The sequence below is a fragment of the Protopterus annectens genome, chromosome 8.part0 (genome assembly GCF_019279795.1).
Source record: "Protopterus annectens isolate FY-2018-M chromosome 8.part0, PAN1.0, whole genome shotgun sequence".
NCBI lineage: Eukaryota > Metazoa > Chordata > Ceratodontiformes > Protopteridae > Protopterus > Protopterus annectens.
Window position 1 is genome coordinate 937,735,812 of NC_056741.1, and position 12,818 is coordinate 937,748,629.

At 35.5% G+C, this 12,818-nt stretch overlaps 1 protein-coding gene across 1 annotated transcript in view; it reads right to left on the minus strand.

The window, feature by feature from the left end:
• Positions 1-12,818, minus strand: part of LOC122809166 (sodium/potassium-transporting ATPase subunit gamma-like) — a 525,290-nt gene that overhangs the window by 50,016 nt on the left and 462,456 nt on the right. The window contains exon 5 of the mRNA XM_044080454.1: positions 1,382-1,422. Within this exon, the coding sequence (XP_043936389.1) occupies positions 1,382-1,422 (41 nt within the window). The remainder of the gene's footprint in view (positions 1-1,381; positions 1,423-12,818) is intronic.

Genomic DNA, 12,818 nt, shown 5'->3' on the forward strand with positions numbered 1-12,818 from the left:
CATTTTCAGCAGAGGCCCGGGGAGATAAGCTCCGTGCAGAAAAAAAAAAAAAAATAGCAAAATAAATCATTTTTACAGACAATGTTGTTACAGGTTAATACATAAATTATCATAGAGGTCTAAGTACCTCCCATTTTAAAAATTTGAGTACAATGCTAAAAATAGGACTAATAATACTATAGACTGGGAAGAAATAGGTCTGGGATAACAGGAAAATAAAACCTTTATATTTACAGAGAGTATTAGAAGTTTGGCTGGAAAAATCAAAGAGGACAGAAATACATCACAGTGCCGAAGGCAGGTAGTGGACAAAATTACAGAGAGGACAGAAATACTTTGCAGTGCAGTAGGCAGGTACAGTTCAGATTGCAGATAGAATACAGAAAGTCAAATTAAAAGAGGCATAAGTGTGTCTTTCATATATATTAAAGAGTTTCCACACTAAGAGTATACTAGACACAAGTAACCCTTTTCAGTGGCTATCCAACAGCATTGTGGTATACTGACATGCCCAGTGTGACAAGGAAAGGAAACAGACACTAAAAGAATCAAATATAAAAATACTGTCTAAAGTCTGTTGAAATGTCATGGCCTTAATCCTATGTGGTAAAGTGCCAGTACAGCACTTCACACCCTTCACTTTCTGTAATGCAACTCACAAATACAAGACACACACTTCAGTCACAAAAATATGAACGCAAATGCATCACCTGAAGTGAAGACACAGTAAACTGGTTTTTAATTTATGACCGTGAGCTTTTCCTTTTACTCTTGGGACAATGAATCCTCCAGGAAATGTTTGTCATGTGCAAAATGACATTTCAGCCTGACATTTCAGCCAGCTTGCATATTTCATGGATAAAAGTAATGCACTTGGTATAGCTGTGATTTGAATACTGTAAAGAGCAGTGTTGCAATGATCCCCAACACACACACACACACACACACACACACACACACACACACACACACACACACACACACACACACACACACACACACACACACACACACGCACACACACACTGGATGGTTTAACACAGAGTGACTTTTAGTTTGAAATGGAAAGTGTTATTCATTGCTTCATTTCTTACCAAAGTTTCAACGTGATGCTGATTTCTTTTGGCACCAAAGCCTTTCTCTGTTAGTTACATAACAATACCTTCATGGCTGTGTGTAAGTGCTTTAGACACACGCTTAACTGTGAGGTATAATAATATATAATCACAGAGGAAATTAACTAATATCTGCACTAATCAAATTGCTTGTTTTGGGCTAGTTTATCAACCACAATGTACAATATTAAATCATTATTAGTAATGCTAATTAATGCTAAAAACATAAAACATCATAGTCACAGCTGTGTCAAATGGTTACATACCTTGAGAATTAATTTGTTGTCTTTCTCCTGGCCTATTCCCGCTGAAAAAATAAAAATTGAAACAAATTATCAACGTTTAAATGGCAGATTAAAAGCTTTCATTGGTTTTAATTCTGTATTCATAAACATGCATAAAACAACAGAACAATAGAAACATAGTAGCATTATGCACAATGACAGTCCAGATTGTGGTACTGTTTGCTCCAGTCAACAATTCAAAAAAGGAATCAATAATTCAATAAACCTATCATAACTGACCAGGAGTAGGGTGTACCATGTATGTCTTCAAGGTGACCACCTTCAAGAAATAATATTATTAAATCATTATAATACTAGACATTTGACTTTCTGAGCAACATTGTTGTACATAGCACTGTAATTTTTAAGTAAACTTTGTAGAAGTAAGGAATAAATAAAATTGTTGCTAGCACACTATAGCAAAGAACAGTATGGGCATTTAGTCATGTAGTATATGCAGTCAAAGGACAGATCTTAATATGAATCATTTGCCCAAAGCCTGCATATTTCTCTGTTGTAGTATTAGTCAGAGATTATTTCTTGCGTCACTGCCAAATTGCAGTGGTGAAGATTGTTGGATACTATTTATGGGTCATCCTAGTAGAGGAAACACAGTAATTTTTGTCTTGTTAAAATATTACTGAAACAGAATGAGAGTGTTACAGTTTTCTTGTATCAGCTGTATGACAACAAAACATTTAATGCTGGATGTAACATATTAGGTTGAAGTCAATATATGTGGAAACTTTTTCTGTCAGAAATTTGAGACTGGCAGCTTATAAAAAACCTAATCAAATGATAAAGGTGTTCTCTACTGCCCCAAATATAGACTCCTTATTTTGCTGTCATAGTTTGTAGAAATAGCAAGGTGTGGACAGCAAGACTAGATAGGGATATTAAGATTAATGTACATAATTGAAGACTGATCAGATTTATATAAGATGCTAATAAAATATGATAAACCAAACAATACCAACTTCTGCATGTAAGAGCTATGACAGAATTAATACACTGTACTCAGGATTTTACAGCCTGAATTCATTGCATACATTATCAAATGCAGTAGCTGTGAATACGGCAGACTGAAATATAGAGGTACCTACAGGTGACTGAGACAGCTCAACTCGGGCTCTGGTTCCTGCCTCTTAACAAGCTGGGAACGAGCCGAGCCACATCAGGCCATGGCCAGGTATATCTGGACAACCGTTTCTCTGGAAGATTCATTCAATATGTTTATTTATAAATCAGGGTGCAACGTTTGGTGGTGTAGGTTGTATGCCTGCAGAAGAATATGACAGGCTAATGTGCTATATTAATCTCAGTGTGTGTGTGTGTGTGTGTGTGTGTGTGTGTGTGTGTGTGTGTGTGTGTGTGTGTGTGTGTGCTTGTATAGCCAAGTGTTTGAAACAAAGAGTTGGGTTTCTGTGGGGGTTGCTTTGTGCTTTGTGTAGCTTCATATAAACTGTGAAAGAGGAAATGAAATTTCCTTTGTCCTAAAAGGATACATAATACCTGCTAATTTGTAGGTGACTGAAACTGCTTTTCCAGTCCCAAGTTAACTGCAGCTCTGGTTTTCAGTATTGCTAAATCTGAAATGTGTTACTTTATGTACATCTGCTTATTTGTATAAATTCTGTGAGCCATAGACAGACATAGTGAATTGTAAATGTGGTCTTATCAAGCACTGAAGCATTTTGTTTTATTAATAAGTGACATATCACATGTAAGGGTGAGGATGGTGTTTGTCATCATGAGCAACAAGTTAAAATACATGATTGTTGTCTTTCATTTTTTTTTTTTTACTTTTAAACAAATAGCATGTGTGCACAAAGACGCAATCTGTTTTGTTGGCTGAGGCAGGTGGACTTTATGTGGAAGCAGCTGACCATCAAGCTGGTTTCATAGAGGTAAAAAGAGTGTGTGTGTTTGTGCGCATTTGTGCATGCTGCTCAATGCTGGTCTTTTACTCTCTACTTTAAGAAATCTGTGTTGGCTCTTAATAGGTTTAAAGAGCCAAGGCAGACCCTTGGCGAGGCTCTGGAGTGGCTCTTTCTAAAAAATCCCTGGCTTGCCCACTTCTAGAGCTATCTAGCTTTCCATGAAGACAAAATATATTTTTCATTGCATTAATCTACCAATTGCTAGTGTAGAGTAAACAAGCACTCTTACTGGCTACGTGAAGCATTGACTGCAGCCTTTCTTATTTTTTTAATGACACAAAGATATATGACATGTAATATGCATTTCAATATTCTGACTATGGTTGTAAGCTTTCAAAAATATATGCAGGTTCCAAGTGATCACTTAGGATGGTTGTTATTGTACTTTCAATTAAAAAGATTGCCATTTTGGGATACCTAGCATTAACAGAAAAATTATTTCAAGAACAACAGACTTTATATTTTTAGGGTCTTAAGAGTGGCCAAGACAAGGTTGTGATATATAAAAGATGCAGCATATTTAAATGTACTTTTCTGGAAGGCCATTATAGTTGGAGAAACTCCAGGATGAGTGCAATGGTACCTTGTATACAATATTCTTTTTTTCCTGCCACCACACATTTATCCATTCATGCATGCATTCACTCATTCATTTACTGATACTCAAGTTATCCAACTTGTGTATATAAGTCCTGGTGAAGCTGGACCTATCCTGACAATCAAGGAGCAGCACACACATACACACACACACACACGCACACACGCACGCACACACACACACACACACACACACACACACACACACACACACACACACACACACGCATGCAATGTGTAATTCAATATTGCAGATATAGCCAATAATATAATTTAGAATTTTTTTATTTTCACATTTTATTTTAAAGCAAATAAGATAGACCTATACAGGTGTCCTTTCAGAATATAAACCATACAATATATTTTTTTCTGTAATTTTTTGCTGCATTCCGTGTACCATTTCATTTTCCCCACCAATTCATCAAACCCCCATTTCATAAAAAATGCATACAACATGCATAGCAGTTTTATTTATTTGTTTATTTAGTTTTGTTTTATGACATTCTTTCAGGGATGGCTCGTGCTATTGGACTGCAGGACTGCAGCCCCCCCAGCTGTAAAAGGAAAACAGAATAACTAGCCGCGAGTACCGGAACTGTGCATGCATGCTTCCTGTCTGGTGTGCCGTTTAACCAGTCCGGATTACAATGAGGACACGTCTGAGTACCGGAACTGTGCATGCATGCCTGCTATCCGGACTGCCATTTAACCAGTCCAGATTACAATGAGAAGGTGTCTGTACATTGATGCCCAGAAGTCTATGTGGTTACAAATTGCATAGACTGTAAGGAAATCAGACTGCAATATCTATCTGCAGTCTCATACCTGCATAAATAGTCAGTGATTGGCTCCTGGCTCAGGAATTCATATTTGGTGCTATCGTCTCACTGCTGCAAGGGAAGGAATTGTCTCATCTTGCAGCTGCAAGGGAAGGAACTGGTGTAATTCAGAAGGTGGTTGGTGCTTCAGGGAATGTACAGGTACTTCAAAGTGGTGTGTGTGCGTGTGTGTGTGCGTGTGTGCGTGTGTTTGTGTGTGTGTGTGTGTGTGTGTGTGTGTGTGTGTGTGTGTGTGTGTGTGTGTGTGTGTGTGTGTGTCTGTGTGTGTGTGCATGTGCTTGTGTGCATGTGTGCGTGTGTGTGTGTGTGTGTGTGTGTGTGTGTGTGTGTGTGTGTGTGTTTGTCTGTCTAGGTGAGTGAATCCTGTGAAAGAGCAGTGCCTGTTCTGGACGAGTTCTATATCTTAAGCCCACTTCCTGCTGAGACAGGTTTCAAATCCCCCACAGTCCTGAACAGGATAAAAACAGTACCTAGCATGAATAAACAAATGAAGCATGTAGCTTTTAACACCCACATGAATCTGTCGTTCTTTCAGCTTCAGATCACATCAATAACATCATTTATTCCTTTGCTTCCCTACTTTTCTCTGTTCTCATTTTTTCATTCTTGATGACAGCTGTGTGGACAGATGACAGAATAACTTTTCTATAACATTTTGAACCTGATACTGCTGTGTTCTCTAAGCTAGTCTGGTGTTAATCCATTTTGGCAAACAAATATGAGAAACAACATTTTTCTGACTTCGCAAGTTTTATATATATAGTCCACCTTCTCAGTTAATACTATAATGAACTGTACTAAGATACACAACTTATGGTGTTCCTTGAGAGTAAGATTAGAGAAGATGGGATATGAAAAATCAACCCTTACATGGGAGACAGCTATATTGCACATTAACATCAATCAACTTCCAAAAATATTAAAACATGTCTTTGATGTGTGCCCTTATTAAATTCTTTATTACAAAGAATTGGCATGTCATGTCACCAATTACATGGGAAAATTTTAGCAATCTTGCTATCAAATATATCTCATCTCACATTAGTTTATTCAAAAACAAAAAAACAAATGCTATTACCAAAAATATTGGGGTTACTTACTAGATATAATTCTTGACAAATAAAATTTGCGCACAAATTGACATGAAAAGTTAACCTTTTAATAAGAAATGAATGTAGTATAACCAGTTTTCTTGCATCTTCTCCCTTCTCTTAGTATATGTGTATGTAGATATTTTCCCTAACCATACAGTAAATGGTTGAATTTCTATCTTTACTTTCTATATAGACTACCCCCATTCCACTATCCCTTATGAGACCAAATGAACATAAGAATTCTCATACTCTACTTGACGATGTAGTGACTTCTAGTGTATATATATATATATATATATATATATATATATATATATATATATATATATATATATATATATATATATAAAATTTTCTCGAAACAAGATTGCTGTCTGTTTTCTTTAGATATGTATTTGTATTGTTTATTTGTGTTTTTGAGTTATTGTATTGTTGTTATTATTTGGAAAAAAAGAAAATTGAAATAAAGAGATTTTGGAAAAAAATACTATAATGTAACATGTTAGGTCATTGCATTCATCCACTTCACATTTTACCATATGGCTTACAGCTTAAATAAAATACACTGCACTATGAGTCAGAATTTAGGGACTGCTATTATTTAAAAAAATCTCTCTCTCAGGCTTTGCCAAAGAGTGTACTCTTTCTCCAAGTAGTCTCAACATTTTTTCTACAACTGCATCAGCAAATATAACATATGAAAATAACAGAAACTAGGGAAGGTACATTAATTACAGGATATGGGTCTGCATTTTATTTCACTGACACATACATCAGACAAGCAGAAAGGTAGCAAAGAAAACTTGTCCCCAACAGTAATGAATACACTAAAACAGTTTGATCACAAGAGTAGGAGGGCCAGAAGAAACTGCTGAAACCACATTCAGGGTGGAGGAGTATGAGACTAAGGAGGGTACAGAAGCAACATAACTGGAGTGTGTGAAATGCCCCAGTTAAATATACCTGGTGGCTAGAGTTACTCAGGCTCAAACCCTGTACCTTGGGTACAGGTAGCAAGAGCCTGAATTATCTACCTACCACCACTTGTTAAAACTGTTCAGATTTTTGCCTCATATTTTTGATCTGTTCTGTTTTGTTCCTCATAAAATCTGTGGTTTTCTGGATTTTTGTAATAAATAATGACAGGCATTTGAATTTCAGACTTCATAGTCTTCAAAAAATACATGGTAACACAAAAACCTTTATTGTAGCAATTTTCTAAGTTTATAAGATCAATATTTGAAAATTGTCCCTATTTTTGGGCTGTATTCCCCATTATTGGCTTTGTCCAAGTTTTTTTGTGCTAAGAAGTTGAGAGCTATGGTGAGAACTGAATTCACTGAATATGTCTGGGGGCTGTATTCCCCCATTATTGGCTTTGTCCAGGTTTTTTGTGCAAAGAGGTTGAGAACTATGGTGAGAAGTGAATTCACTAAATGATAGCCATTTAAGTTTAGGTGGTCTTGCCTTTCAAGAAGCAGCTTATATGGCATAGTGGTATGTTTCTCTGACTATAGTGCACAGGGTCCTGAGTCCAAGACTTGGCGGTGCAATGCATGGTGGTAACATAACATTTTATTCTAGCAACTTTCCAAGATTATACAAGCAATGTTTAAAATGTGTCCCTGTTTTTTGTGCTTTTTGTGCCTCCCAATAAATTTTGGCTTTTTCCAGATTTCTTGTGCTGCAAAGTTGAGAAATACAGTTGAGTGTCAAGTGGATTTTACAAGGAGCTTAGAGCTTCAGGGGAAGAGAAGTTTAGTGCTGCTTATGCTGAGTTTTATATTGTTAATAGCATAACAGGTTGAATACTTGCATTTGATGCAGAAGACTGTGGGTTCTATTCCCACAATATTTAGATGCATTGCTGATACTGCACTATGTTGTACATTTAAAGGGGGTGGATGCTGCAGTCCTGAGAATGTTCTCTTTGGCGGAGATACTTAGTAACTATGACCTGTTATCAGATCAGTTTGCCATCCATTCCCTATTGCAATATTACTAGCTTATCATTTTTTTAATGAAACATAGACAATTTATTCCTCAAGGGCAATAGGCACTTTATTTGTAGATGAAACAATGAAATATAAAGTTGTTTGTTAGCAGCAACCTCTTCATTAGGTACAGATCTCTTTAATGTGGATTTATTTAGATGACTTTTACTTCTGCAGAGATTGTGCATATTTACTGATACTGGTGGATTGTATAAGTTTGAGTAGAGTTTTAAGATGGAAATGTTCTGAATTGGGCAGTTTTGTCATTATTGGTGTATGCATTTTGTTTCATTGTTTACTGGAAAATTGTTCAAAACAATACATTTAAAACACCCTCTAACAACTGTACTGTATTATACAAGGAATATAATTTAGTACAATCAGGAAGGTGTTTATTGATTATCTGATCAGCTCAGGTACGCCCCCTCCCAGTTCTTGGTTGGATGTGTTCGATTAGGAACCAGTTAAATCAACTGTCTACAAGCACAAACTTTTTTTGTTACTGAATATTTTCACTAATTGAGTCTGAATGCTTCTGAAAGTGATGAAGCCAGATTGAAGCAATCACTTCTCTTAGATCTTCTTTTTTTGATGGGGGGTACTTATTGTCCACACTTAACGAACTAAGTCCTTCATGTAGGATTTCTTCCGCACAATTTTCCTGGCTGAACTATACCTCTCAACTGTCCAGATGTTCGCAGAATGAATAGATTTTTGCTTTTTATTTTTGGTTTGTTCCTCATAAAATTTGTGGTTTTCTGGCAAATAATTTAGGAATAAAGTCACTTAATAAGGACAAACATTGAATTTCAGACTTTATACCTTTCAGAAAAATGCATGCAAAGCAAGACCTGTTATTCTATCAACTGTCTAAGTTTTTACAAGAGCAATTTTTAGTACTGTCTGTTTGTTCCCCCAATATATTTGAGCTTGTCTGGATTTCCTGCATTATGAGGTTGAGAGGTATGAGCAAATACATCGCTTTATAGAATTAGGTATATCCAAACCTCTCAACTGTCTCTGATTTTGACTCATAATGTTGCTCTCCTCCTAATAATCCCTCCCCAAAATGGCAATTTTGGAAGAAATGTGGAGGGTTTACAATTAATAAATAATTGTAAGGATCAGAGTTACAGATTACTTTTGTTGCAGAAATGCACATAGATTCTCTTATTTTGCCAGCTGTTCAACTTAGTTCTAATATTAAAAAAGTGCCCCTTCTTTGACAGGTTCCCAGCTGTATTGTGTGGCTATTTTATATTTTGTCATCACATTTTTGGTCTGTTTTTTATAAAGTTGTGGTTTCCTGGCAAATTAGTTGCAACTCATTAAAGACAGAAGTTAGAAAATAATTATAGACATTTGCGTTTCAGATGTCATTCCCTTCAGAAAATTTATATTAATGCAAGACCTATTATTCTATTATGTTTCTAAGTTTATAAGAGCAATATTTAAAAATTGTCCTTATTTTCTGGTCCTTTGTCCCACTTCTATTTATGTTTTTTTTTCCAGATTTCGTGCTCTGAGGTTGACAGGTATGACAAATATGTCAGGGCCATCACCGTCAGCCAGAAACATTTCAAATTGTGGCATACTTGTTGTACTCCACTCCGCCATGTAGTGACTCTGGATGTGTCCAAGCAAGGCAAGGAGCAGTTAAGCAGTGTAAGTGTGCAAAGTATTCCCACATCCCAAGTAGACACAAGTACTACAGTGGTTTTTCATCTATCCTTGATTTTGCAGAATGTTCTGGTTTTCTGTCATATTTTTATACTGTTGATTTATGCTTCTTATTATTCAAAAAATACATGTTGTTGCAGTGCCTGTTACTTTGTGTTTACGTAGCAATGCTTTAATGACCATCAGGTAAGCTTGTCTGAGATTGTAAGATGCAAGTAAGCTTTAATATGCATACTGTTAAAGAATTATCAGCACTGAAAGCCTTTTTGTTGTTGCCTTGCAGAGAATATTTACATAACTAGATAACGTATAAGCCTTTGGTATTGAAATGCATATGACAGTATTTGTAATAAAATACAGGATTACAGTATTTTCAGAAGCTCATTACATTTGTTGGAGACTTGCAGTCATCTTTGCAGGCTTTACCCATAAACTAAACAGAATGCCAATCTATAATGTGTTTTCCATAACCTGTGCAGTAATCCTTTAAGCAATTTATCTTGAGCTTGTTTGTTGTTTGCAGTTCATTTTTTACTTTGATCATGTTTTCCCCATGAAACAAGTAGATCGTTGTTGTCAGGCAGCAGGTCTTTTTTTTGGATAAGAAACATTTTTACAAGTGGAGTAATCGGTATCACAGAGATTTCTACTTTCAGCATGCTACCCGGTACTTTTATAAAGCTGAATACAAATTATCCCAAGCATAAAAACCAACAAAGAAGGTCACTGAAATAACAGGAAGAACTGCAGCAAAAATGAAGTAAAATCTCTTATTTATTGTTATAAAACAGTGAGTGCTTTCAAAATGGTAACCATTGCTTCATCAGACAACCTCTTACACAACTAACAACATATAAATACTTTAATTCATTTCAAATGAACCATTCACAACTCACACAAATCACTCACTAATAAATTACCATGGTTACATATAATTAAAACATCAAGTTAAAAGAGAAATAAAAAATACAGAGTTATCCTGAATGCATATGTATACATATAGTGAACCTTTTTCATTATATGTTTCATTTCAACTTACTGTACATCAGAGCTGGTTTCGACGGAACTGAATCATTTAAACCCATTCCCCTATTCCATACAGAACCAATAAACTAAATCAATAAGCAGTCTTTTTTATAGTTTGTGATGTGTTCTCAGATACCAGTTTCAGTTTTTTTTTTTTATCACATTACCTTATTTTCCCCCTTACACTTTTAAAAAGGGAAGTAATCTTTGTACAAGAGAGACTTCTTAGAAGGACTTCAGACTTCTATATATTACACCACAACCAAAACAATATACAAAAATGACAGGAAAAAAATATGCATAAAGAATTCCCATCCCCTCACCTTCTTTTTATGATTTTACTATGCTTAACAATTGTTGGAATGTACAGACCACCAGACAAGTGCTGATGACCTTGAGGAATTGATACAGTTCTTGCATGAAACACAATAGGGAAGAATAATAGTGGCTGTGGAATAAATTTACCAGAAACCGACAGGAATTATATTGATTCAACAACATTAGTAAGGAAATTATTCACAACTTATGTTCAGCAACAACAACTGCTTCAGATTGTAAAAAAAAAACCTACCAGGTAGCAGATCATACTAGACATTGTTTGTGTTCCTATAGAAATTACTCTTACTTCATGTCAAGTTTTACTATGGTTGATGTGCAGTGATTAAGGGGTTACAAAGATTAATTTGTTGCTGGATAATTCTGCCAAATTCAAATCTAAACTAATACATAAAAGATTAATTACAGATTATATGGAAACAAAACAGTCACTATGGAAGACTAAACGGGGTGATGAGTTCAGTGGAAAAACTGCAAAAGGAAGTTTTGAAACAGAAATTGTTTGAGTACAAACAACCAAAAAAAATGTTTAACATCAGGATCTAGGCATACAAGGTCAGGGGGATACACTTCCTTAAGAACAATATATCTGATTAAGATGAGAAACTAAAAGTATAAGAAATAGAAAAGATGTTGAGCTACAACTTTGAAAACTGAAATAAACAAGCTGGACAAACAAATTAAGCATAGCTTGTGACAATATCAAGAAAATTTTGAAGAAAATGTATATAAAGATATTGAGTGTAATAGAAAAACATTTTACAGATATATAAGGTGTGGAAGGAGTAAAGACATACAAATAGATAAACTGTATGTAGATTTTAAAATTTATTCTCAGACACAACAGATTACAGATACATTTGTAAATCTTATGTAACACAGTTTGGCTCCACAAAGGGTGTGATAAGTTGTTCTAGTGACATCCAGGTGACCTCAAGACACTGGAATCAAATTAGATTGAATTGAGAAAGAACTATGTAAACTGGATCCAAACAAAGCAGAGGGAGGAGATGGAATTAATAATAATGATCTGAATCCGACTTCTACAAGAACTTACAGTACCATTACATCTATTATTTACTAGGCCGTTTAAATATGGGGAGATTCCTCAAGACTGGAGACATGCACTTACTAAACCTGAGTTATGCAGACCCTTAAGTCTACTTTAATGTTGTGGAAAAATAATGGAGAAGGTAATATTGGCTAAGTTATTTTCAGAACTGGAAAGGCTGGGACTATATCAGCATGTATAGGCTGAAAATAAATCTATTATTACCTGTAACATGACTCTCTATAACAATATAATAACAGGTATAAATGAAAAAATGTGCTGTGATGTAATTGACATAGATTTAACTTCAGCATTTGACAGGGTCGTACACAAAACACTGATCAATAAATTAGAACAACTAGGTATTGATTTACTCTTGGTAAGATGGATAGCTGCATGGCTTACAAATAGGACATGGCAAGTTTCATTCATTCAGCAATTAGACAAGTGAAATTCTTGGTTACAGTCAGGGTGCCCCACTGGGTTCTGTCTTAAACCCTTACTTGTTTAGATTGTATCTTTCAGACCTGTCTTTTTCATTTGAGGTGTTCTACATTCTGCATGCAGATGACCTGAAATTGAATAAACCGATTACATGTGCTACAGATACAGCATGTCTGCAAAAGAGCTTGGGAGGAGTTTAATAAAGTCTACACATTTTTTTATCATGTAGGCATCACACCATGCTGCTTACATGAAAGTAATCAGGTTTTAGATTCAGTAAGCACTGCTGAGCTGTGAGCATGCACGCGCTAACACAGGAAATTCCATGGCATGCAAATCACCTCATAAGCAAGTGAATTGCATGTAAATGAGTCAGGTAGAGTGATCCAGCAAGCATACAGGCAGCTCTTCAGACTCC